The sequence below is a fragment of the Podarcis tiliguerta genome, assembly GCF_965153285.1.
Source record: "Podarcis tiliguerta genome assembly, chromosome: 12".
Classification (NCBI taxonomy): Eukaryota; Metazoa; Chordata; class Lepidosauria; order Squamata; family Lacertidae; genus Podarcis; species Podarcis tiliguerta.
This window is the reverse complement of record NC_139545.1, coordinates 57,515,124-57,541,873: the sequence shown is the minus strand read 5'-3', so window position 1 is coordinate 57,541,873 and position 26,750 is coordinate 57,515,124. Positions and strand designations below refer to the sequence as shown.

Below are 26,750 nucleotides of genomic sequence, written 5' to 3'. Positions count from 1 at the left end.
CTTACTCAAGACTTTGCAGAAACCCTTTTTTGAGACTTTTTCTTAAGGCCCACTAGAGTGTATTCGCCCTGTTTTTGTTATTTGCTGTTGCTCTGTAATTCAACTTCCTGATACACTGTGGTTCTGCACTGTGAAAAATGGCCTCTGTTGCTGGCGTGTGAGTTCACAGGGCAGAGCTAATCCATTTTCCCTTCCACTCATGGCTCTGTGGATCCACACTATTGGATTGCAGCCAAAAATTGCCTGAGCAAAAGGCTGCTCACTCAGCAAATTTGTTCCACCCCCCTTTATATCCTTTTGAAGCATCATTCCTGAACAGTGTGGGCTGCTTCCTTCTCCTACTTTACAGTTATACACTTACCGTCTTCAGGCAGGTCTCTTGACACTCTGGAGAGGCAGCTCAAGAGAAGAGTGATGAGTTTTACAAGCCACTTTCTAGATCCAACCTATTGTTTCATAACATTACTAAATAATGTAAATTGGTGTGACACTGGAGCTGTTTCAGATGACTCTTCCTAGGAAGCATGCACACATACCTAAATTTATATGCTTTATTTTGGGAGTGTGCTAAAATTAATGTTAACAGTTTTAAGAGTCTTCAATCCCCCCTTTAAACTTCAAGAATTAGGGAAGTGTCTACTATTATCATGCCTTAAAATGTTTAGTTATTCCAGTAAAAATCATTTCTAGAGCTTTCAATTTAAAAAAATATAACCTTGAAAGAACATTCATTTTTTAAGAAAATGTTTATATTCTGCCTTGCTTCCATCATGGACCCCAAGGCAGTGTACATGTTCCCAGGAAGTCTCCAATTCAAACACTGACCAGATCCACGCCTGTTTAGCTTCAGCAAGGTGGCCTCAAACCCACACCATGCAACCAGGAACATATTTTGCTGATTTCCCCCCCTAATCAGTTTTCTGGCTCTTGGAATTTTTTTTGAGAGGTTTCTATAGCTTGTTGAATTAATGTGTTGTACTTCTATAGTTTCGTTTACTGCATGCATGTCAAACAAGTCGTGCTAAATCAGATTCCATTTGATAAAGAGTTTTGAGAAGTTTTCTGGAAAGCCTACATCACTCTTTGAAGGGCAAGGCTTTTTACAATTGTCCTGCTAGCCCTCTGAAGTTCTATGCTGTCACTTTTGTTTTTTGGTAATTGTAAAGCAAAGCTGGTGCAAATAGGCAACATGGTTAACCCTATTTCCTAGCTCTTGCTGACTGAGTGGGACAGTATAATCAAATTTTTTTTTAAGCCTTGCCAGAAGTGAAACTATTTATGTTCTGTTTTCTTTACTTGCCAACAGTCTGTTTACAACCCCTCCCCCCAAAAACAACACAGTTGTATGTTTATGTATACTTGTAACTCATGATAATACTTTACACTTCTGATGAAGTGGACTAAAGACTGTGAAAGCTGATGCTGTAAAAATGTTACACTTTAAGAGTTGGGAAACCTCTCATACTATTTGTGGGGGGGGGGGGAGAGAAATAATGGCATTTGGATTTGAGAATTGAAGTTAATGGCTTAGGGAATAATGTATATATAGCTTCTTACCTTTTCTCTCTTTTTTCTTTAACTTTCTTTAAATTCCTTTTCTATTCCTTTTTATTTTTCTTTCTCTTCTTTACCTCTTTTGGTTTGGACAAAAAATATATTTGGCAATAATTTTAGTAGCTTTTGTTATAAACTTGTAATAAAATTCATTTTTTAAAAAGTAAATGTTACTCTTTAAGGTGCTACAGGGCTCTGTGTTGCTTTCGGTAGGTCAAATGTGACCGTTGAGGACTGAAACTACAAAAATACACATAGTAGGCTAATCTGCCCAAGTCCAGTATTGAATCTTCTGGCTCCCTCTTTCAGAAGAATTTTCAGTGTGTGCATCTCTTCCTTTTGACTGCAGTTTCAACACGTGCTCCACCAGCAATTCCCAAGATGATGTGGATGCCAACAGGATTCTCAAGAAACCGAAGCAACTCAACAACAGCCTGCCTGCTACACTGTCTTCCCTTGACAACAGCTGCGTTGCTGCTAGAATCCGTCCAATTTGCAGATACAGGAAGCGCAGGCTGGTGAGAGTCAGTGCAGTCTCACACCTTAGCAGAAAGGTAGGTGCGATGTTTCAGCTGTTGTTGAAGAACGTTCGGATAATGTTTGTCTCAATGCCACCCTTTAAGGAGAGACAGGCAGGACATAATCTTGTCTGGTGACAGCAGTCAAATTGTGGTAGCCTTGTTACCTTGGGAGTTCTGGACTGTAGGAATTCCAGATAGAATTGCTTGAGATGTCTGATTTGGCCACAGTGACATATGCCTTGATTACAGCCTATTCTGTCACTATTTTTTTATTCTGTCACTATTTTCCCACCATGACTCATGTAAAGTATGCTAACAACAGAAAATTGGCTCTCTTTTAAAAAAATAAAAAATGGGGTAGCATCTCCACTGGGATAGCTCACCTAGTTACTTAAGGCAATTGAATTCAGTAGGTCTGGCTATCATCCTAAGCTTTGTCACTGAGCAGAGATTTGAACCTGGAGTCTCCCTATTGTAGTCATTCTAGTATAGCTAAATGCTCTGCTAAAAAACGGGTTCAGCAGTATGAAGACAGCCATGGGAACAGGTAATATATCACACTTTTATTTTTTAGCTAACTGTTTGTATTCAGTTATGACAGCAAGTAGAAATGGAATGTTTGCAAAGGGAAGAGCCAGGATTCTGAACAGGAAGAGATTGGAAAGGAAGTGACAGTTGTACTCTTAGGCCCCACCCGTACTGCTGAGTTTTGGCACTTCTTGCTTCCCTTTGTTCTCTGGAGCATTACAGTACCCACTGGAAGAAGCAACGTTTTCCACAGATCTTGTTGTGCTTCTGCTTTTTGATGTATTAGGCCTTTGGGTTACTTGGTTTGCAGTTATCTTTAACCTGTGCCTGAAACAGAGAGTGGTCGATTTTGCCGTTCCAGATAAATAACTGTTTTGTTGATCTCCTTTGTGTTCCAGCCACAGAAACCTCTCAGTATGAAGTGCAGCTGTGAACGACCCAATTCCTGCATCTTGTGTGACTGTAAGGCCTCTGTCCAGACCATAGACCCAGAGACAATGTCTTTAGAGGAGCGGGTAGCTCTGCTGGACTCAGGCTTCCATCCCATTCTGTCATTTTCCCACGGTGAGTAAAATGATAAACAGCCTCTTCATGTGGAATGAAGAACCTGCCTGTTTAGGAGGCTTTCCTTCATTCTACTAGCATGAGCTGAGTGTTTGCCATCATATCTCAGTGGAGGTTTTGGCACTCCTGTCTTCTGCCACATTTGTAAAGGCTGAATTTCTATAATGTAGAACAGAGTTTCATTTTGTTTTGCTTGATATTTCCATGGAGGACAGCTTCTCTAAAGAATTAACGTACCGCCTTTTAAAGGGATTTAAGAGAATCATGTACAAAGATTACTAGAAAGCAAAAGTTGGGAAATCTGCAAAAGCAATAAAAGCAGCGTGCTGCCATTATTTTGTAAGTGCCAAAGGAGGTGTTTTTGCAAGATGACCAGTGGCACCGAGTTTATTTCAGCGATGCTTTAGTCACATTTCTTTGTATAAATTCTGGTATGTTATATTGTGAGTCTCTCATTGGTAAAAGTATCACTCAAACATTTCCCTCCCTATCATTCATTTCAAACATGGGTGGCTAACTTGTGGCCTTTCAAATTTTGTGGCTGTTTGTTATTCATTCATTTATATAATGTCCAGGTGCTATTGGACCGTTGGACATGGGGGCTGGGGCTGATGGGAGTTGGAATCCCAACAGCATCTAGAGGCCACAGGTTAGACACCCCTGGTTTAATGTGAGCCAGACCTTACCTTGCTGATGAAAGCCAAATCTGTGAAGATCCACACTTAACCTTGCTGACCGTAGCTTACAGAGCATGCAGGATTCCTGTGCTGTGACATGTGACAAGCCTTAGTCATTTACTTTCTGTTAATATTGAAATGGATTGTGTTTATGTAGGGCTGGGCGATACCTGGTTTTCAACATTGCGATATATCACCAGCTAAACATTGTGATATAACGATATATCACAATGTCTGAAATAAGGGTGGAGCTATTTTCCCAATGTTGTGATTTTTGCAAAGCACACACACACAGAGAGAGAAAATTCACAACATCTCCAGGTCATAAAGTATGAAACAAATACCACAATATAGACTTTAATCTGGTTTTGGACAATACATCAATATATTGCTCAGCCCTGTCAGTATGGTTGGGAGTAAAATGTAATTCAGGAAAGCCATATAAGTTAAATACCAAATGGGCGGTATTGAGCTTGGCACCAGTTGCAAGTACAAAGAAAATAAATCATGCCTTCACCGAGATCTTTCCCTTTTTAAGTAAGATAATATAGTTGCACACAAAGCATCAAGGTACAAAATACCCCACAATGTAAAGTACATAAACCTACAAGAACAGTATGTGAAATCTAACCGATCTCATCTTTTAAAAAAAACTTGAAGCAAAATATTGTACCATTAATATGTATGTACTATAATTATTGGAAGTATTCCGTGCAATTATCATGATTTGTGAATTATTTGTAACAATCACAGGATATAAATTTGGATAACGAATAATAACAAGTGTGGGTTAATTTGTTTTCTTCTGCTAATAGGCAACCCTCTTCATTTACACTTTGAAGCCTTGCTGAGAGAGGACCACAGGTTGAGTCATAAACTCAAGACTCTCAAGATACCCCAGTGGGGTTTGAAAGACCTTACCAACAACATTTGTTCATCTTCCCTGTCTGCATCTGGTAAATTATATGCAATATAAGTAAAGCATTATTTTAGCTCTTGGCCTGAGTTCCCATTCAAGGTGCCGCATTCTGTCTAAGGAAATGTACAGTGGTGCCTCGCAAGACGAAATTAATTCGTTCTGCGAGTTTTTTCGTCTTGCGAAGCACCACTGTGCATTGACGGTTTCCCATAGGAATGCATTGACGGTTTTAAGAAAAAGGCGCAAGACGTTTTCGTCTTGCGAAGCAAGCCCATAGGGAAATTCGTCTTGCGAGTTTTTTGTCTTGCGAGGCATTCGTCTTGCGAGGTACCACTGTACTGTATGGGCAAAATCAAACCAAAGGATCGTCAGGTCCACTGACAGCAGCCGGAAAGAGGTGGATATAGCATGTTGTTTGTCCCCAGTATCTGAAACCAGGGCTCTATTGACTCTGTCCAGGCGAGTTCTGCTTATACCTATCAGTACCTATTGGTCATGATAACAGTCCTCCATGAACTTGCCCGATGGTTTTTAAAAGCACCTGAGTGGTCAGCTTATCATGTATCAGAGAATTTCCTAAGTTCATTATTCATTATTCTAAATGGAGTTTTTCCTTTTCCCTCTCCTAAAACGATTGTGTTGATTTTATTGAATGAACACAAGCTTGTTTTTTGCAAGAGAGGCAAAAGAAAATTCTCCGTCGAGTCTCTCCATCATTGTGCATCAATTTTAACAGTAGGGTTGTTGGTGGTTTAGGTAGGACATCCACAAAACGGGGGCACCAGGAGCAATATTTTAGGGTAACATATATATTGATACACTTGCGGTTCACTCCCACTTGATGTTGCTCCTCCAGTAAAGCTACATCAAAAAAAACCAGATAAACTATTTCCAGAAAGTGCAGTAGAAAAAATGAACTCGCATCTACCTTGTGGTTAAGCAGAAGTTGCAGAGTTAGTATATCCTCTTAATTTCATGTTTTCATTACCAGGTCCTCTGCTGAAAGGATCGGCCAGTCGCGGCTTCTTTGTTCCTAGCCCTCAAACCTACAAACCCAGTTCTTTACATCACGTGCCATCTCTGTGCTTTGAAAACACACCTGCCCCCCACTCCAACCAAGTCCCTGGCAATTCCATGACTGCTAGCAGCTCGACGTTGGTGAGTTGGAACATAGTTCCTCTGGCAAACAGAACCGCAAAGAGGAAATACAGAATTAGTGTTGCTGGGGGACTTCCCTTTAAACTTAAGCCTCTTTCATCTTTCCCCTGAGCGAGGCGTGTTTGGGAGTGCAAAACGTTTTTTAAAGGATGCGCTGTTCTCTTAACCTTGAATTGTCTCCTAACTCATTTGCTATGCTGTTTCAAGCATATCTCCTGGTGGCTTTTTTTGTTTTCTTTTAGGAATATTATTGGTTAGATATGCAGACTACTACACTAAAAAAAACCAAAAACCATTGCTGGGGTTTTTCAAAAGAAAAAGGAAGCCTTGAAGGTTGAATAAAATGTACCGTGGAAATAGAGGCAGAAGACTATCCACTTATCCCCTTTTCATTTTTGCTTTGGGCGGAACATTCCTGTGTCCTTCAGCTTCTTGTCTTGGGTGTTTTCCTATATATTACTTCACCCTTTTTCATCCTGAGGTTGTTTGCTCTCTTTGTATTTTAAAAAGCCTTAAGCTGTATTTCAGATGGCTTCCGTGTTTATCAATAAACTGCCTGAGTGTGATTATATGGTTACCTCTTGCCCTATTGGAAGGACCTCAGTAACCATATCTCAGGCTAATAGCGTTTCATTCCATGGTGGCCGAAATGCCTTTGGAGTTTTGCCTGGAAAACTTCATCCCCTAGCCCAGGCTTCCTCAACCTCGGCCCTCCAGATGTTTTGAGACTACAATTCCCATCATCCCTGACCACTGGTCCTGCTAGCTAGGGATCATGGGAGTTGTAGGCCAAAAAAAACAACTGGAGGGCCGAGGTTGAAGAAGCCTGCCCTAGCCCCACCCTGTCAAGATACTTTCTCCATCCCATTCTGTGCTCTGTAGCACATTCAATGTTAGTTGCCTGCTCATTATTCATGTTTTAAGATGCGTCCATTTTTTAAGCTCTTTCCATTGGCATGCTCAAGGCAGCTAAGAACAACTGCTGCACAGAGCAGTTGCAGCAAATCAATGCAAAAATGTGGCACACCTAAGAGTCCTTTTATTCAGGCAAGATTGATTCTGCATGGAGCATTGGGCCCATAATAGGAGGTGCTGTTGTAGGCATATCAGTGCTGACCTACTTGATGTGTTGGGAGGAAATGCGAATGACAGTACTATGTTTTTGTATTCTTTTCTGATGATCCTTGTTTGGTTTCAGCAGCCTGCCAAGAAGAAAAAGGTGGAATGTTCCTATGACATCAACAATATAGTGATCCCCATGTCAATGGCTGCAGCTACACGGGTGGAGAAGCTACAGTATAAAGAGATTTTGACACCAAGGTGGGTTCACCTGGAGGCTCTTCAGATTTAAACAGCAGCTGGAGCATGTTGATTTAGACATAAGAGCGTTGTTTTTCATAATTTTTGCAAGAAATCCAGTTGTCCTTTTGTAATAGTAAACATACAGCACGCCATGCCAAATTGCGTTTTGCTAGTCAAGGACAGGGCTGAGTTAACAACAACAACTCCTCTTGAAGTTGTCACATCAACACACTCCTTTCTAAAGTGCCTTGAGGCACGGTGGCAGTTTCCTAACTGTACCTCCTGGTGTAGCATTAGCTGTATTTCCTGGTGTGGAGGAACTTAAAATACCATGAACTGGCCAAAGACTCAGTGGCTGAATTGTGTATTACAGCAGGGTCCCCTGGAATCCTGACTCCCATTATCTGCAGCCAGTGTAGCCAGTTGGCAGGGATGATGGGAATTGGAGTCCAGAAACATCCATCTAGAGCTTCACAGGTTACTTGTACCTGACCCTAAAGCACATCTTCATTCACTGCCAACTCTTGTTTCCTTTTAAAGTTACTTTGCTGCGGTGGAGCAGTTTCCTAACCCTCAGGGCTCTTGAGGAATATTGGGTGCAAGCGATGTATGTTTGCTTCCACAGGATGGAGGGTTAGAAACTTGCTTTTAAACACACACACAAGTGCGCGCGCACACACGACCTTTTTCTGCCATATAGCACACAAGGCAGTTTCCCCAATAATTATATGACCCCCCCCCCAATAAATCCATTCGTGCTACACAGTCAAGAGCAGTGGTAAGGTTGAGGGTGATTGAGTTCTGTACTGTACAGCCGTACCTTGATTCTTGAACGCCTTGGTACTCTTACGCTTTGGCTCCTGAACTCCAAAAACCCAGAAGTCCACTTGAGTGCAGGAAGCTCCTGCAGCCAATTGGAAGCCGCACCTTGGTTTTCAAACGGTTTCAGGAGTTGAACAGACTCCCAGAACGGATGAAGTTTGAGAACCAAGGTTCCACTGTACATCAATGTATGTTTTAAGAGTGGAATTGAAGAAGCCCGGTAGCCATGAATAAGGAATGGGTTTATTTCCTGGTGCTGGAGGATAGCATTTACTCTGCTTCTGTGCATCCCACCTTGTCGTCATCCCCCGCCCTATTTCAGCAGTAGATATTTAGCAGGTCCACTTGCTTATGAGGAAGGTGAAACCTGCATGGTTTTTAGGACTCGCACAAGTGAGCACCAGAGCTAACTAGGCATAGCCTGTTTTGACGCCTCCTTTGGCGATTTTTTGGAGAAGGTATTTGACTTCAGAATGTGGCATTGCCTCAGTGTCTACTGGTGAGGAAGCAGCAGCACCATAGCAAGCCAAGCCCTGGAGTACACTTTTGGTTGATGCAGTTGTTTGCAATATGTGCAGAAATTACCCTAATTACTGCCATTTTCTTCCTGCAGCTGGAGAATGGTGGATCTCAAAGAGCTCAAGACCTCAGGAGAAGTAGATTCAGAGGTGAGGAGGAACAGATCTGGTCATTATGCCTCAAGCAGTGCATCTGTCTAACTAGGCTTGCACGGACCAGGGCTTCTCTTGCCTTGTATTTACTGTGTAGAGCTTCACTTTACATAGAATTGACTCCCTTGAGTGACAGACTGCCATTCTTACCTTGCTTATCCTGCCAGCAGTCAGTACATTCATTTTGCGTCTTGAACCAATCAGTCATCAAAGCAAACACATATTCCTTTTGGTTTGTTCTCATTCAAGACTGCAAGACTGAATAACACTGCCATGGAGGAGCGTAAAACCTATTTTGTGTGAGAAAACCTCCATTCTTGTATATCCAAAAAGTTGTATACACATATTCCATAAATTTAGTTATTAAGGTGCAGAATTGGTTCTGTTTTTGGACAAAATTATTGTACTTTATTTGGTAGCCACGTTTACCAAAACAGTCCTATCTACTTGTGTACACCTGTGATGTTCTAGCAACTGTGGAAAGGGGGAAACTGTACTTTTATTAAACTCTTGCACTGCTGGGCCTGTACAGATTATGTGGTTATTTTTCCTGTGTATCCTTGGGTGGGTGGGTGGACGGACAGTATCTATTGACTCTCTTGAATGTGTCAAAAATAACTTTATTTTGTCCTAGCTGGAAGATATTTCTGATGAGACATATCTGAACCATCACCAAAAATATGAAGAGCTGGAAAGGGCCCGCTGGGATTCCTGGGCAGGAACCATTTCCCACAGGCGAGGGAACAGGTATCCTAACATTTGCTGTTGGCTGTGTGTTGTGGAGTAGTTCTCTTCCCAAGTCAGATTATATTCAAAACTTTTGTTTCCTGCATAACTTGTGAGCAAAGCATTAATGAAGAGTGAGGAAAGTGAACTTTGGTTGGGTGGATTAGCAGTTTTGCACTGAGCCTTAGTAGACAAGATTTAAGTTTCTCCTTAGCTAGGAAATAATTTGATAGCTTTGGGTCAGTTCACACCCCCCCACACACATATCCCTCCTAACTGTTGACAGGTTTGAAATAATGAATGAATAAGCTTTTGTTAAGGGTGCTCCAAAAGTATGCAAGCGGGCTTGGAAGCGCTGTGGAATTTCCCTTATAATAGAGATTTATCATATTTTGAGCCTCTGTGTTTTCAGAAATTAATGGAGTAAGAGCAGGTAGGAAGAGAATTGGCTTCCATGAAGATTTGGAAGCATCTTAACAGCATAACAGGATGAATGAAATCACACACACACACACAGACACACACCTACCTCTGTCTGTAGGAAGACTTGCCATTGGATCTCGTTTTAATTTCAGAGCCTTAGTATCCTGTGCTGCTGCAAACACTGAGGACTAGAATTATTGCAATATGTGGCAGCTAAGATCTCTGTATTAAGCCACATTCCCTTACTTAAACCAGGCAGAATCTCTCCAGTAGTTTAGCCTCATTGTCAAATCCATGAGTAGAATTATTGCCAGAGTGAGAGTGCTGGCTGTAAATATGGCAGTGAAAAGTCAAGTAGACTCTCTTCCCCCACCCCGCCCACTCCTGTTGTTTTTAAAGAGTGTGCAGTATGGGTGAAGAGTTCATTTTGAAATTCTGCATGATACCTTGGCTATAGCTCTCTCTGCTTCTAAGCTTGCACTTCCTTGAGTTTTGCAGTTCTCACATGTAACAGTTGTCAACACAGTGTGGCTTCACATTGGCAGCGTGATTGTTTTTTTTGTGGCGTGTTTTTCTTTTAGGAGCTCTAACAGAGCAGATGGCCGATGGATTCCTCAGCCGGGCTCTCCAGATGCCACGTCACATAATCTTAACCATCTCCAGTATGCAAATTCTCCCATGGGGTCTCTCAGCCCAGAACTTTCCAATGTTCTGCAGCCCCTTCTCATAAAGGGCAGGGGCAGAAACAGTCTGTCCTTTAGTGAAGACACAAGTTTCTCCTTCTCAGAAATGGACGAAGATATTCAGGTGAGGACCTGTGTTTCTACTTGGAGAGCTTGTATACAGCCTGTTTACTTGGCAAACCATACATATTCGAAGCTTTTCCGTCATCTTCATTGCCCACCATGGTCTCTCATTCAGAGTATAAAATGATGTCACCATCTTGGATTTGCCATGAAAGACAAGAGAATACAATCGATGAATTGCTCACAAGCATTTCTGGGGCTGAAGGGGATGCAAATAAACCTTCTAGATTTGGACTTTGAATGTATCATTGCAGTGGATTGTTTGCATTTGTGTGCTGTGGGTGGGTGGGAAACAGAAGTTAAACCTTGTAACCTTACTTCCAAAAAGGTGTCACAATAGTTGGGTTGTTATGCCAAGCCATAGTTTTTACCTCTGAACCTATATTGGTTCATAAACCATGGTTTGTAAAGGCAGCCAAACAAGAGTATTGAAACTAGTTTGCAAACTACGTTGTCTTTGATCTTACCGCAGTTAAAGAGGCACAGCTAAGACAGTTGAGGCACCTAGTGTGTCTATCTGTGCCCCAGTGAAATAGGAGGAAGCCAATGAAGCTGAATGCTAAGCAGATGAAGAATAAAAGCTGACGTGGATCTCTAAAGCACGGTTTGCTTAAATGCTTATTCTATGGTGTGGCCTTTTAATTGTGCTTAGCATGATATGTGAGCTGAGCACCTTGACATCCTGTTGCCAGTGACTTAAAACAGCTTCTCATTCTATGGAAGGCATCATATTTATCAAGATAAAGAAAGTGGCATATATAAACTAGACCTATGAATAAGGGTTGAGAGGATGATTACTGTTGATTTTGTTGTTCCTTCAAGAGAAAAGCTTCTCCTGTTTTTTAATCTCATCCATGCAAGATGGAAGCATGCATAATCTCTCTCTTTCTCGCGCCTACTCCTCAAATGACAATAATATATTCCGTTCCGTTAACGCTGCTGCTCTTTCTCTCTGTCGTAGAACGTCCAGCCGTGGGAGCCCCGCACATTCCCCCTTTCCGACACAGAGTATAAGGCGCTTCAGGACCCACCGTGCGAAGCTCCTGGCAAGCAGACAAGTACCATTCAGCAGTGGAACTCTAGGAGCAATCAGGGCTTGAGGACTAACAATATAAATTCCAGCGCTTCTAATCCTAGGGAGCCATTTGTATCCGGTTGGCAGGTGCAACCAGGCGTCAGCAAGCAGCAAGACGAGTTTGCAGGCCAGCCCTGCGTCCCGCCAGTGCTCATCAACAACAGATGAGCGTTGGGGCCCCATGATAACCCGTGGAAGAGTTGCACCCATACTCTATAGATTGGTATCACAGAGCTTGGCTGACGAGTTGGCCTAGCAAGGCAGTGGCGGCAGAGAGCACTGCTGTGCCTGGAGCAGAGGTCCAGCTGTGAACTTGGAGCTCCTGCTGCCCTAGATCAGTAAGGGTTGGACAGGCAGCAGCAGAGGCAAGGTGCTGGGCCTCCCTAGTGTGGCAAGAGGGGGGGAGGCATCCAGGAAAGCCCAGTTGCAGGTTGTTTCTGGGCAGAAGAACTCTTGCGCCTCGCTGGCAAGGTTAGGTGCTGGTGCCACAAGTGCAGCAGCCCAAGGTGTAACCCAAAAAGGGAGCAGCAAAGAGGATGGAAGACGCAGCAAAAGAAGGGGGAGGCTGAGCTGTTTCAATTTGGATGTCTGTTACTCAGGCAACACTTCTTTGAAAGGGTGCCAGTCAGTTGAACATGTAGTCCTCATGAGGTTTTTATGCCACTTTTGGGGGCAGGAGTTAAGTATCGATTGTGGAAACTCACTCGCACAGATCACAGGCTTTGTCCCGGTGCCGCAGATGGCAGCAAGGGATATAACCAAGGGGTAGTTGGTGTGTGTGTGTGCGTGAGCGCTGAATAAATGCCTGTAGGGGAGGACAGATGCTTCCCCTACAAATTTTTCATAATGGTTTTTAATTTTTAAATGTAGTTCTGAAATCACTGATTCTCTTAACATGCAAATCATGTTTTCTTGGCCTTGCAGAAATGCTATTGTTGCTAATAATAAACAATAAATCATGATAAAGCTTGTTTGTTTTTTTACATTTCCTTCAGAGAAACTGTAAATCTTGTTCATTGTATGGGATGTTCTAATTTATCTCCCAGCACATGAAATAAAACGTGACAGGTTGGATGTTTTGGGTGGTCGTTTTGTTGTTGTTGTCCTCCTGATTAAGGATCTGGTCGTTAAAAAATGGGATTGAACTTCATAATATTTTAATCACCCAGGTAGTTTGATTTACCTTTTGAAATCCGTTCTCTGATGGAATAGGTGTGTGTCTTTAAACAAAGCTGGCGAGGATTCAGTTTCGCCTCCAGCAGAAAGGGATTTCCATTCTACTCAATAACCTACAATCCGTTTTCTTGAATTCCATGGCGTTTCACTTGTGACGCTTCATCAGGATGAGCTTAGTGAACTTGCTACTGAAAGGTTTGCCTATTGGAGGCAACGTTCAAGGAGACAGTGCAGGGCGGTTGTCAAAGTTAGAGCAACTTCAACTTCAAGGAGTTTGGTAATGTCTCACTTCTCTAAGGGTTTTTTTTTACAACACCCAAATCCACCCAATCATACTTGCACCCCCTCCAAAGTTTGGATCTAGCGAAGCTAGCGCCAGCACTGTCTAGTAGGCACACACTTTGTGTCGTTCTGTATGTAGACTCCCTTCTGTCATTTTGGCATTTTCATATTTGAACTCTGTTTATAACTTGAGTCATGAAAGGCTTATGTGCCAGGAATGACTTCACAGCATGTTGTGCAAAAATCCTGTGAAATCAGGAGAAAAAAATAAAGCTAGTGGCTCTTACAAACACAGTAGCAAAGTCTTTTTCCTTTGCATAAACTCGCATTTGTTTTTCGGGTCATCTTGCCTTGGGTTGAGCACAGCTGAGAAAAGTCAACGAGCATAAATGTTTCATGCAAAGGGTTTCAAGAGTTCTGGTGAGAACCTCTCCAGGTCTTGTGAAAAGCAAACAATGAGAATAACAAAGAAAAGGTAGCCTAGCAGGTAGAACTTTCTCTTGTTGTAGCCGTGGAGTTGCATAATTTACTGGAAAAAGCAGGTGTGGAACACCCCCCATGTAAACGCCATTTCACAGAAGTAAATATTTTAAAACTCCTCATACCAGGTGAGACACACACATTGGTGTGGAAAGGACACAGATGATACAGGCATTATTATTATTACATTTATTTATAGTCTTCTCCCCCCCTCCCAAGACCTAAGGACTCAAGGCGGCTTGCAGAGAAAAATATAAAAACACAGATAAACTAGAAAAGCTAAAAACAGAAAATTATCAATAGAAGGTTAAGGTGAATTTTAATCTTTTAACTTTTGTATGTTTTAAAGTATTACAATTTTTAACTGATTTTTATTATCTTTTTTTAAAACCGCTTTGAGGATTTCTTTCTAGAGGCAAGACATAATTTTATGAAATAAAGAGTAATTAAAGACGAATAGAATTAAAGTGACATGTATATAAATTATATTAAAAATACAGATACTAACAATAAAAAGTGCACAGCACTAGTCCTTTTCCTGTAAAACAGCCAGTTCCTAAAGGCCTGTTGGAATGAAAAGGTCTTTGTATGCCGGTCTAACTTCTCTAGGAAGGGACTTCCAGGCCCTCTTCCCATGACACCTGCTTGTGATGGTGGTTGGACTGAGAGAAGATCTCAGGGCCCGGGGCAGGTTTGTATGGGAGAATACGGTCTTTGACATAGCCTGGGCCTAAGCCATGTAGGGTTTTATCGGTTATAACCAGCACTGTGAGCTGTGCTCTGAAACAGACTGCTAGCCAGTCTGCTCCCTAAAACCAGCCCCATTCCAGAGTCTGGCTGCAGCTCTTTGAGCCAGTTGGAAGTTTCTGAGCACTTTCCAAAGGCAGCCTTGAACAGAGCCTGTCTTACCCAGCTCTGCTGCATTTTTAATCTTCCTAGCCACTCTTGCATATTACAAGCATTTCACCCTGCTCTGCAGCCAAAAGAAAGCCCCTGTCGGGTGTGCGTGCAGGAGCCAGGCCCTGTGACCAATGGGACTTTGCATCACTGGGGCCTTCCTAAGTTTGGCCACACAGGTGAGGCCGCTTGGTAACTCACAGCACCTGGTGGCAAGAGCCGGGAAGGGATATAAAGTCAGCATTTCCCTTCGGCTCTTTGCCACAGCAACACGCTTCCTGCCTTGCTGCGTTTGGCTTCTTGCTTCCTGATCCTCAGACCCCTGACTTCGTGACTTCCTGCTCCTTGATTCTCGGACCCTTGCCTTCGAGACTCCTTGCTTCCTGACCCTCGGACCCTTGGCTTCTTGACTCCCGGCTCTCTGACCCTCGGACTCTTGGCTTTCTGACTCCAGGCTTCTGGACTCCCGTTCCTGCTCCCACCCCGCCATCTTGCTCCCCGTCCCTACGTCCCTAGCTGGGACTTCGATCGCCCATGTACCGGACTGTGACAGCCCCCAAATCAGTTTGCAAATACCAGAGATTTCCTTCACCCAGGGAGTGGGATGTAAAAACCTGCTGGATCTGGTCAGTGGCTCTCTTGTGCAGCTTCCTGTTCTCACAGTGGCTAAACAGAAGCTTGTGGGAAACTCGCAAGAAGGACTTGAGCGTGAGAACACACTCTGGTTTCCAGCAACCGGGATTTGAAAACATTAGTGCCTCTGGCTGGAAGCAGAAGTGAACTCAAGACACCCTTCCAGAGTTCTTGCAATGACCAGCTGGAATGGAAATGCTAGAGGCTGAGCCCAAAGCTGCATGTTTTTCACTGGAAGAAGCCCTGCAGCGCCATCTTTTTCTCTCTTACACCCTGATGGAATGGCTGCTGTTTCCTGCTCATCAGCCCACATTTCTTGTTTCAGCCCTGCCTTCTTAGCACGCCCAGGTTAGTCCGTGGTGCGGAGGCAACTGCAAGAACTTGGAAGTTATCCTTAATTGCTAACTGTCCTGGTGATGTTGGTCTACAGCTCCCATAATCGCTGACGAATGGGTTCTGCAAGCTAGGGATGATGGGAATTGTAGTCGAACAACATCTGGGGACTGTGCCACTGTATTCTGCTCTGGTCAGACCTCACCTGGAGTACTGTGTCCAGTTCTGGGCACCACAGTTCAAGAAGGACACTGACAAACTGGAACGTGTCCAGAGGAGGGCAACCAAAATGGTCCAAGGCCTGGAAACGATGCCTTATGAGGAACGGCTAAGGGAGCTGGGCATGTTTAGCCTGGAGAAGAGGAGGTTAAGGGGTGATATGATAGCCATGCTCAAACATATAAAAGGATGTTACATAGAGGAGGGAGAAAGGTTGTTTTCTGCTGCTCCAGAGAAGCGGACACGGAGCAGTGGATCCAAACTACAAGAAAGAAGATTCCACCTAAACACCTAAACATTAGGAAGAACTTCCTGACAGTAAGAGCTGTTTGACAGTGGAATTTGCTGCCAAGGAGTGTGGTGGAGTCTCCTTCTTTGGAGGTCTTTAAGCAGAGGCTTGACAACCATATGTCAGGAGTGCTCTGCTGGTGTTTCCTGCTTGGCAGGGGGTTGGACTCGATGGCCCTTGTGGTCTCTTCCAACTCTATGATTCTATGATTCTATGAACCTTGAGAAAGGCTGCATTAAAATTTCAACATCCAAGTAAAAAGAGACTCCAAAAATCATCAGAAGGACAACAACCATGGCATGAATACTTAGAAGAACTACCCAAATGTTTTACTCTGCTTGCATATATACAGTGTGGCTTATTAAACAGGTGCAGCTGTAGCTCAGTAGAAATTTACAGTGCTTTCCCTGCAATTCTATTATCTTCACTACCAGAGAAACGTTTTATGACATTGGCCCTAGCAGGGCACCCAATGTGGCTTGACTGATCTGGATTATGCTGGTTGACTGGCAAGGCAATCCTATACATGTTGACTCTGAAGTAACAGAATGATAAAGAGTTGGAAGGGATCCCCCCCCAAAAGGGCCGTCTAGTCCAACCCCCTGCAATCCAAGAATTGCAGCTAAAGAATCCCTGACCGATTGCCATCCAGCCTCTGTTTCAAAGCCTCGAATGAAGGACAATCTACCAACTTCAAAGGGCTTCGCAGATGTGTATAGGATTGCAGCCTATGAAGGAGCATGAACCATAGAACCTCTGTTTAAAAACCTCCAAGGAAGGAGTCCATTATACGATAACCTTTATTGTCATTGTCCCATACAGAACAACAACATTGAAAAATCTACATCGGACATTCAAAAACCCACAAGCCTGCTATCCCAGCCTGGTTAGCCCCCTAAAAACTCTGATACCCCATAATTAAATATAATATACTTCCATAGAGACTACCTTACACTGCGTATAAAACCAAAATTCGCATTTGGATAGAAACTGTTTCTCAGGCGGCTAGTCCTAGTCTTTATAACCCTGGACCTTCTTCCAGAAGGCAGAAGCTGAAAGATCATTTCCGGGGTGCGCACTATCCTGCGCTATCTCTGCAGCTTTCTTATGGCACCTGGAAGCGTAGATTTGATCCAAGGTGGGAAGAGTGCACCCAATTATTCTCTGCAGTCTTTACAGCCCTGGACAGCATTGTTTTTTCCCTGACCCAAACCACACACAGAGACCATAAGTTAATACCCTCTCAACAGTACAATGGTAAAATGCCTTCAACAGGTCCTTTGAGAGCTTATTTTTCCGGAGGATTCTCAGAAAATATAACCTCTGCTGTGCTCTCTTCATCAGGTCTTTGCTGTTTTCTCAACTCCATTCCCAGAAATCGAAACACCAAGACCTGTTCCACACACTTCCCCTCAATAATGAGGGAGTCCGCTCTTACTGTCAGAAAGTTCTTCCTGTTTAGTTGGCATCTCTTTTCTTATAACTTGGAGCCATTGGTTTAAGTCCTACCCTCCAAAGCAGGAGAAAAAAAAGGGTCTGAAAAGTGACAGGAGTATGAAATGCTTGAGGTGTTTTGACCAGCAGTGCTGTTTTCCTGTGTTTTCTCTTTTCAAAGCTAATTCCTGGTGGTCTCTTATTAATCACGTAGTAATAAGGGATGCAGGTGGCGCTGTGGGTTAAAGCCTCAGCGCCTAGGGCTTCCCGATCAAAAGGTCGGCGGTTCGAATCCCCGCAGCAGGGTGCGCTCCCGTTGCTCGGTCCCAGCGCCTGCCAACCTAGCAGTTCGAAAGCACTCCCGGGTGCAAGTAGATAAATAGGTACCGCTTACTAGCGGGAAGGTAAACGGCGTTTCCATGTGCGGCTCTGGCTCGCCAGAGCAGCGATGTCACGCTGGCCACGTGACCCGGAAGTGTCTCCGGACAGCGCTGGCCCCCGGCCTCTTGAGTGAGATGGGCGCACAACCCTAGAGTCTGGCAAGACTGGCCCGTACGGGCAGGGGTACCTTTACCTTAATAACGTCTCCCCTATGACACTTAAGTTCTGTACACAAGCAGAATCGGCTCAGAAGGGAGTCTGGCAGATGAGGTCTTCAATAGAATTGTTCTGTCTTAAACAAAGATTCAGGTAGGTAGCCGTGTTGGTCTGACACAGTCGAAATAAATAAAAAAATAGTCCAGTAGCACCTTAGAGACCAACTAAGTTTGTTCTGGGTATAAGCTTTCGTGGTATCTGAAGAAGTGTGCATGCACACGAAAGCTTATACCCAGAACAAACTTAGTTGGTCTCTGAGGTGCTGCTGGAAAATTTTTTATTTTATTTTATTTTGTCTTAAAGTTAGGAGCATAAAAGCTGTATCCAGCTTCGTCTCCACTGACTGACAGCAACTCTGGTATTTCTGAGGTGAGTGCTCTTTCCCAGCCCTGTGCTTAGGATTGAACCTGGGACTTTTATCCATCCAAAGCAGTACCACTGAGCTAGGCTCAGCTTCAAGAGCTTCTAACATTCAGCTCTAGCCGCCTCAGTGCCATAGCAACTTGGGAAATTCCTTTTTAGGAGTCCGACCTTTGAACTACCCAGTTCTGTGTTGTCCGACTGCCAGCAGCTCTCCAGGAGACATTCCCAGCCCCATCAGAAAATGCTATTAATGATTGAATTGGGTCCTTTACCACTGAGTTAAAGGTAAAGGGACCCGTGACCATTAAGTCCAGTCGTGGCTGACTCTGGGGTTACAGTGCTCATCTCGCTTTACTGGCCGAGGGAGCCGGCGTACAGCTTCTGGGTCATGTGGCCAGCATGACTAAGCCGCTTCTGGCGAACCAGAGCAGCGCACGGAAACGCCGTTTACCTTCCCGCCAGAGCGGTACCTATTTATCTACTTGCACTTTGATGCACTTTCGAACTGCTAGGTTGGCAGAAGCAGGGACCGAGCAACGGGAGATCACCCCGCCGCAGGGATTCGAACCGCTGACCTTCTGATCGGCAAGCCCTAGGCTCTGTGGTTTAACCCACAGCGCCACCAGCATTTATCAGCCAAAAGGGCTACAGTCAATGAAAACACAGTCAGTCTCTGCGGGCTTATGATCTAAGAAAACACATCACATAAAGGGCAAGGAACAAGGAAGGCGGGGGGGGGGGGATATGACCCTCCAGGCACCCATTTCTTTTAAAATATAATCTTTATTAGTTTTCCAGACTTCATACTTCAAATACATATTATATTATACATTTATAATTTGCCCCTATGAGCCGACTTCCCTCCTTCCTTCTTCTGACTTCATGTCGCTTTTAATTTTTTCGCATTGTCTTTATCTATTTTACATATTGTTCTGCTTACGCATTGGTCCATAGATTGTAAATAAATAAGCCCTTCTATATATACAATTCTTGTTGTCTGTCTATATGGCTACCATTGGTTACTTTAATTACATTATACTTCTTATTATTCCAATGAACGTATTTATATTACACATTATGAGGTTTGTTTCGATTCTACTGGTTTCTCTATTTCACACAAATCTTTCCTGCGTACAACATTCTTCCATTCTGTTTGAAATATTTCATCGCCCTGTTGTCGGATTTTCCCAGGCCCCCATTTCTGGCGAGTTGTTCCTGTATTGACCAGCTGGCAGTTCAGGGGCAGGAGGCGCCTGACGGAGCTGGGCTTTTGGCAAAGCTGATGGAGCCAGCCTCCTGCAGCCTCTCTCTCCTGCTGTTGTTTTTGCTCCTTCTGCACAATGCAGAATTGCACGCTCAATTAACTGCATCTTCAGCTGGGCGCAACAGATCCGAGTAATTGCTGGGGATCCCTGGCGCCAAACCCTGCTGCTGCTGCTGCTTCCTTCCTGCCAGGCCCGGGCTGCTTCTTTGCCCGCCTGCTGCTCCAGCTCCCGCCACGCCGCTCCGCCCGGCAGCGACCAGAACAAGGGCCCCTCAGCGCGCAGGCGCGCAGCTTTTCCCGGCACGCCTGCGCAGAGAGGGGGGGGGAAGAAAGCGCTCCCGCCTCGCCCATGCGCACATCCTCCGGGAGGCGTGGCCCGCCCGCAGCCGGCGCCTGCGCGGAGAGGGCGTCTCCAGGGGGGCGGCCGTAGAAGCGTCCCTTGGTGCGCATGCGCCCGGCAGCACTCCCGCCTCCTGAGCCAGCGCGAGGAGCCGGCGTCCCGCGCGCGGGCGGGGAAGGCGCGGCGTGAGGCAAGAGCGCGTGGGAGGCTCGTCCGCTGCGCGTGCGCGCGGGAGAGTGGCGGCGGTGTGGCAGCAGCCGCCGCCGCGGCGTCCCGCGGGCTCTGCGCATGCGCGGGGCCAAGCGAGTGGGAGGCGTCGGGCCCCGGCGGCGGTGGCGGCGGAGGAGGCGCGGAAGGCCGGGAAGGACAATGGCGGCGGCGGCAGCGGCGGCCGCCTCAGCAGCAGCAGCAGCGGCGGCCGTGCCTGCAGGCGGCGGCCTAGGGGGCGCGCCCGGCTCGGGGGTCTCCTCCGCCGCCCCGTTGTCGGCGTCGCGGCGCAAGGACGGCGGCCCCTCGGGGAAGTTCTGGGAGAGCCCCGACACCGTCTCTCAGCTGGACGCCGCGCGGGCCTGGCTCGGCAAGCACTGCAAGAAGGTGAGGAGGCCGAAGACCAGGCCCCGGCGGCGGCGCCTGAGGAGAAAGAGGCCTCGCCTTCTTCCCCTCAGGGGGCCTCGCCGCCGCCTCCCCTCCCTCTTTCTCCTCACGGGCCCCTTTCCTTCCCTCGGCGAGGGAGGGAGGGCGGGGCCTGAGGGGGGAAGCCGCCCCCTCCCATCCCTGGCACCGGACCCTCTCTCTGCCCGAGGGAGCCTCCCTCTCGCGGGGCTGGCGGAGAGGGGGGCATGACAAAGGGAGGCGACTTGAGTGCCAAAAAGAAAACAAAAGCCCCAAGATGGGAGGTGATCTGGCGGGGGGGGGGTGTCCTTTGAAGTGCCTCCGAAGTCAGCGGGGTTTACTCCCGAGTAAGGGTGTGCAGAATAAGGAGGAGGGAAGCCGGGTGGGGACTCAAAGGGGGCCAGGTGCAGGCGAGGGAATTAAGAGCAACTTGGTGGGCAACACTGGGGTGTGAGGGATGGGCGTCCTCTCTGGAGGGTTGTTTCCTATTATAAAGAGTATTTGAGGGGTGGATCAACAGGACTTCAGCCAGCCGACTTCCTTTGGGACTCATAGGGGAGCATGTAAACACGCTTGTGCAGGTTGCATTTTGCAATAAACAGGTGCTGAATTGATGGCAGGCGGAAGGGTGACCCTTTTCGGGTCATGTGGTTTGTGTTTATCTTGTGAATGTAGATGTTTACATACAGAATGAGTATTGGAGGGGAGGAGGCTCATTGGTTTGTTTTCATTATATATTCTGTATTTTTTTATCTTGTATTCTTATGCTGTGAACTGCCCTGAGACCTGTGCATGAAGGGTGGCGTGCAAATTCAATAAATGAATAAACAGAAGGGGTGTGTGTGGCTTAAGAGAGAAAGGAACTGAATGGAGTGTAATCCTGGGAATAGTTGGGGGCAGGGACCTAGGCTCCTTGTCTCCTGAGAATGGTAGTTTAAAAGGGGAGTGGCTTGTGCAAATTGGTTCAGACTTGGTCCGGGTGTCCTTTTACCTACCTGGGTTTAGGGGAAAGAGGATAGCCTTTTCCAGTTGAATGGGAGCTCTTGTGTGAAGGGAAGGGGGCGGGCTCTGTGCGGAAGAGGCAAGGTCTTTGCTTTCCCTGGGAAGAGCTAACAAAGGGCCAGCTGCCTCTTCACCCTGCAGTTGTGGGGCTTGTTATGTTAAAGCTGTCCCTGCTTCAAATATCAGGTTGCTGTTATTCTCTATTTTCAGCCTTTCTGCGGGGGGGGGGGGGGCTATAAGAGGTCAGAGGGATAATGCGTGATGGAACAAAACCGGAGGAAGGAGGTTGTCCATTTCTAAAGGTCCCTGGGGCACATGCTCAGTGTGGTCTTTTGTCCTAAGAGGACTTCTGGGCCTAGATGTGTGAGCTGACAGGGCTATCGGTTTCATTTAAGTCTAGCTGAAGCTGTCTTTGCACTAATTTCTAAGGTGGTGGTGAAACCGTGAAGTGTGTCCAAGGTCCTCTGTGCGTGGCCAAGAAATTACGTACCATGTGGAACTTTAAATATGGGCTTGTTTCCCCTTTTTACGAGATGTCTTGGCATAGTAAAAGGTATAACGTTCATAGCAGCATATAATCTCTGAGACAGTTAAAACATTATTAACATAGCAGTAAAAAGCATTATTGAAGTCTCAGAGGTTAGCGAATGAAACTGTTGGAAGTGTTCTTTAAAAGCATGAATTTAATAGATGAGGAAATAATTACTATCAATGCAGGAACACAGGGCATATATACAGAATTAAAACTACATTTACATGTTTCCCTAGACCCAGAGAGATGTGATGGCTTTATTATTCCCTTTTTGAGGATGGCGCTTGGGAGGATGGTTGCCATCCAGCTCCATGCGTGGTTGGAAGAATCAGATTACCTGGACCCATTTCAGTCTTGTTTCAGGCCTAATTTTGCAATGAAGAAGCCTTGGTTGATGAACTGTGCTGGGAGAGGATTGACCCTCTTGGTTTTTCTATCAGTGGCTTTTGATACTGTTCTCCATGGTATTCATCTGGAGTGGCACGGCTGGTTGTGTGTTGAAGGCAGAGTGATATGGTGGTTCTGTTCTGTCTTATCCGTATGGCAGTTTCCAGAGAGTGGCAGTGCGGGACTGCTGTGTGAGCCCATAGCAAGCCGGCTATGTGGTTCTGGGGCTCCTTCCTGACCCCCCATGCTTTTTAACATCTGTATGAGTGGTTATCGGGGTAGCGTTGGAACAGAGTCTTTAGAATGTGGTTGGCACCCAGCTCCTGTTTCTCCCTTAATCAGTTAAGGCTGTATAACTGCTCGATCATTGCTTTGACGTAGAAATGCTTTGGTTGGGGGCCAGAAAACAGAAGTTAAACCCAACAAAACAGGTGGCTTTGTAGCTCTTATGTCCAGGAATTGGGCAAGAGGCCTGTTTTGCACAGAGTTGCAGTCCCCTTGAAGTGGCCAGGTGCATACCTTGGGAGTAGTCCCAGATCTCTCTTTGTGTGGAAGCCAAAGTAGCATCAGTGGTATTTCTGATATCTGCTGGTTCACCAACTACGGCCATTCCTGGTTCGGTATAGCCTGGCTGCAGTAGTCCCCCCCCCCCCCCCGGCTACAACTGGAACTGATGCTGTATAGATTGAACAGGTAGTGCTCTGGAGAACTCTGCTGGAGTAACTGTGCTGTAACTGTGGTGTCCAACTTTGTCCAAATCTGAGCCCCTTTATCCCTAAAGGACAGCACAACTTAGTTAGAGGAGGCTGCTAAAGATGTCAAAACAGTGCTTTGTGGGCCAAATGTCAAAAGGGCATTCATCACTCAGAAAAGCTCTGCTGAATGGCTGTTTGCAAACACAGCAGAGACAGAGAAGCAAGCTTTCTTGGTTGCTATCACTGCCACATGGTTAGTGTAGTAGTTCATTCTCACCCATGTTCATTTAGAGTTGAAGGTTGATGCCACCTGTGCTCTTGCTGTCAGTTCTGCTGCTTCAGTGTACACAAGTCATTAGAGTACCAAGGCAGCCCCATGGTTGACATGGATGCTGTGAAGTCCCAAGACAGCCACCCATCTCCTGTCATCAGAAAGATGGCAGTCTCTTTCACCTTCCCTGTCTTCGACACTTAACTCCCCTGGTCCACCTCTAACAAAACACCAGGCAGCAGATAACATTCAAGCGAATAACAGTGTTGTAAAGTAAATAATTAATGCCAGGGGATACCAGACTAGGAGATGCTTGCAGTATAAAAATACCAGGCACAAATCACACCCCAGCTTTTACCTGGGATCAAAGAGGCACAGAATCACTGAGAACTCCCCAGTGCTTTGCCTCTGAAGTGCTGCACAGTGTCAGGTGCGATACACTTCCCCATCTCTTGCCAAAGGGCTCAGGCAGCCTTGCCAATAAGCCCACAGAAATTACTAACCTGTAGTTTTATTTTTTCTCATAAAGTGGTTGGCAGAGGCTGAACTCTTTTTATGAAGGAAAAAGGAGACTAGTAAGATTGACTTTGCTTCTGTGCAGAGTGCAGAGGAGGGAATTTCCCTTTGTTCCTAGCTCAGAAATTCAGGGAGATACCAGAGAGATTCAGTGAAGGTGGCACTTCGCTTGGCTTCCTTCATGCCCATGATAGAAATAAATACAACACTTCTTTGTCTCCAGCAGATGGCAGCCCAGTGTCCACTCACCTGTGTGTGATTATTCCACATTGCCTGTGATAATGCAAGACTAGATATGTGGGGAGGGTTAAGGCTTAGTGGGGACCATAAGCAATGTCTACCTAGACCAAACTTTCAAATTCCTGTGAAATACCATTTCTTTTACACATCTGTCAGTGCACATGGTGGTTTACAGCATAAATAAAAAAAAACTGGGTTGCTGTGCAAAGGAAGTGACTGCTTTGAAATTTGACAGTCGATATGACAGAGGAAAGGGATGTGAGAGAGGCAATGGCAGTTCTGGATACTGGTAAACAAATGTCAATACACAGACTTTGTTGCAATTGGGTATGAAGGCCGGGTGTCAAGCAAAGGCTCCACGGAAAGAGGGTCTTGAGGATCACTTTAATTTGTGAAATGTCCATACCAATGTGCATTTCTCTTACTGGTGCAAGCTCATGCATTTGAACAGCGGACAAAAATGTGAACGTAATCTGGGGTAGCAAATGGTTATCAGCTTTGTCCACTGTGAGATGCTGTTTATAAGAAATCCATGCAATATAAATAGGGTGCCCTTAATGCTTGAGAGATGCCCAGAGTGGCTGGGGAAACCCACTCAGATGAGCATGGTACAAATAATTTATTATTATTATTATTAGTAGTAGTAGTAGTAGTAGTAGTAGAGACTCTAGTAGCAGCAGCAGCAGCAGCAGTATAGTGTTGAACACAGGAGTAGTACTGGCCTTGCCAGTGATGGTTTGCATTTAATGTATTGAAAACTAATAGCAGCTTAAGTGAACTTGGCAAATTTAAATCTAATGACAGCTCCTCTTTGACTGCCTAGCTAATAACTTGTGTTCCAGAATAACTCTTAAAAGTCAGGATTAAAAAGTCACCAACATGGCAGAAATGAACCTTGAATTTGTGGCATTAAAATTGCTATAGCTTGTGAGTGATTTCCGGATGAGTGAAAAGACAAAGATTGATTTGGAAAATGTTTGCTTTTCAGTATGTTCAAGCAGATGCTCCTACCAATAAAACACTGGCTGGGCTTGTGGTGCAGCTGCTGCAGTTTCAGGAAGATGCCTTCGGAAAACATGTTGCCAACCCTGCCTTTACAAAGTTCCCTGTGAGTATTTAAAACGCTCTTGTAATGTTTCTTCAGCTGTTGTGTTTCCATATACTTCAAAGTAAATAGGTCTATAGCTGCCTCCTGAAAAGCTGCCAACACTTAAGAGTGGGAGGCTGTACAGTGGTACTGTACTGTAAAGCGGGTTACATACGCTTCAGGTTACAGACTCTGCTAACCCAGAAATACTACCTCGGGTTAAGAACTTTGCTTCAGGATGAGAACAGAAATCATGCGGTGGCAGCAGGAGGCCTCATTAGCTAAAGTGGTGCTCCAGGTTAAGAACAGTTTCAGGTTAAGAACGGACCTCCGGAACGAATTAAGTACTTAACTTGAGGTACTACTGTATTTGAACCCAGAAGCAAAAGGATTCTTCCTGTTTCACTTGGTGTCAGAAACACAAGTTGACCAATTTAGCCTTCACTCTTTGTAATTCTTGTGCTGTTATATCTGCTAACAACCCTGCAGGGTTCAATATACTAAGAATACTGTAGGATTAAATCTGGGCTTTGTTTTGAGACTTATGTATTAAAGTAGATGGAACCCAAATATGTGCTTGGTCCAAGCCATTTAGGATTTCATAGGTAATTGCCAGCATCTTGAGTTGCAATTCCTTTTGTGAACTTCAAGATGGCAAATTCAGTGATGGCTTGCATTTCAATTGATCTTTTTGTCTTTATGATTTAAATTAAATAGATCAGTCTTGATTACCCCTCCTTATGTAGTTCTTTTTGGCCACAGTACTGGAGCAACTTGAGAGATCACGTACCATATTTTTCGCCCCATAGGACGCACTTTCCCCCCTCCAAAAATGAAGGGGAAATGTGTGTGCGTCCTATGGGGCGAATGCAGGCATTCGCTGAAGCCTGGAGAGCGAGAGGGGTCGGTGCGCACCGACCCCTCTCGCTCTCCAGGCTTCACGCAGATCTCTGCAAGCCGTGGGAGCCCGCGCCGGGCTCCCACAGCTTGCGGAGAGTTGCCTGCATGCTGAAGGCTGGGCGCAGCTCTCCGCAAGGCGCAGGAGCCTGGCGCCGGGCTCCCACGGCTTGCGGAGAGTTGCCTGTGCTGGGGTCGGGGGAAGCTCGGGCTTCCCCAGCCCCACGCCTGGGGGGGGAGGAAATAATTTCCCCCCCCCTTTATTTCCCCCCCAAAAAACTAGGTGCGCCTTATGGGACGGTGCGTCTTATAGGGCGAAAAATACGGTATTTTATTGTAGAATATTTCACTACAAGAGGGATAGCTAGGATAGTCACACACAGAGGACTCACTAGACCTCAAGGGGCCCTGATTTGGTGCTGAGTAATTCTCTAGGACCCTGACTCTGTTTGGGTTCG

The 26,750-nt window shown here is 45.4% G+C and overlaps 2 protein-coding genes across 7 annotated transcripts in view; both read left to right on the top strand.

The window, feature by feature from the left end:
- LOC310660858 (KAT8 regulatory NSL complex subunit 1-like) overlaps positions 1-12,712 on the top strand; it is a 47,918-nt gene extending 35,206 nt beyond the window's left edge. For 3 of the 5 annotated variants that reach the window (XM_083406266.1, XM_083406268.1, XM_083406264.1), the window contains 9 exons: positions 1,904-2,108; positions 3,002-3,167; positions 4,660-4,800; positions 5,755-5,921; positions 7,120-7,241; positions 8,659-8,713; positions 9,351-9,463; positions 10,447-10,672; positions 11,633-12,712. In XM_083406266.1, coding sequence (XP_083262392.1) covers positions 1,904-2,108; positions 3,002-3,167; positions 4,660-4,800; positions 5,755-5,921; positions 7,120-7,241; positions 8,659-8,713; positions 9,351-9,463; positions 10,447-10,672; positions 11,633-11,914 — 1,477 coding nt within the window. In that variant the 3' untranslated portion in view covers positions 11,915-12,712. The remainder of the gene's footprint in view (positions 1-1,903; positions 2,109-3,001; positions 3,168-4,659; positions 4,801-5,754; positions 5,922-7,119; positions 7,242-8,658; positions 8,714-9,350; positions 9,464-10,446; positions 10,673-11,632) is intronic. The other 2 variants (XM_083406267.1, XM_083406265.1) reach the window with 1 other exon arrangement.
- Positions 12,713-20,260: 7,548 nt separating this feature from the next.
- The window catches only part of SMARCC1 (SWI/SNF related BAF chromatin remodeling complex subunit C1), a 96,269-nt gene continuing 89,779 nt past the window's right edge, over positions 20,261-26,750 (top strand). For both annotated transcript variants that reach the window (XM_083406132.1, XM_083406133.1), the window contains exons 1-2: positions 20,261-20,647; positions 25,297-25,416. In XM_083406132.1, coding sequence (XP_083262258.1) covers positions 20,342-20,647; positions 25,297-25,416 — 426 coding nt within the window. In that variant the 5' untranslated portion in view covers positions 20,261-20,341. The remainder of the gene's footprint in view (positions 20,648-25,296; positions 25,417-26,750) is intronic.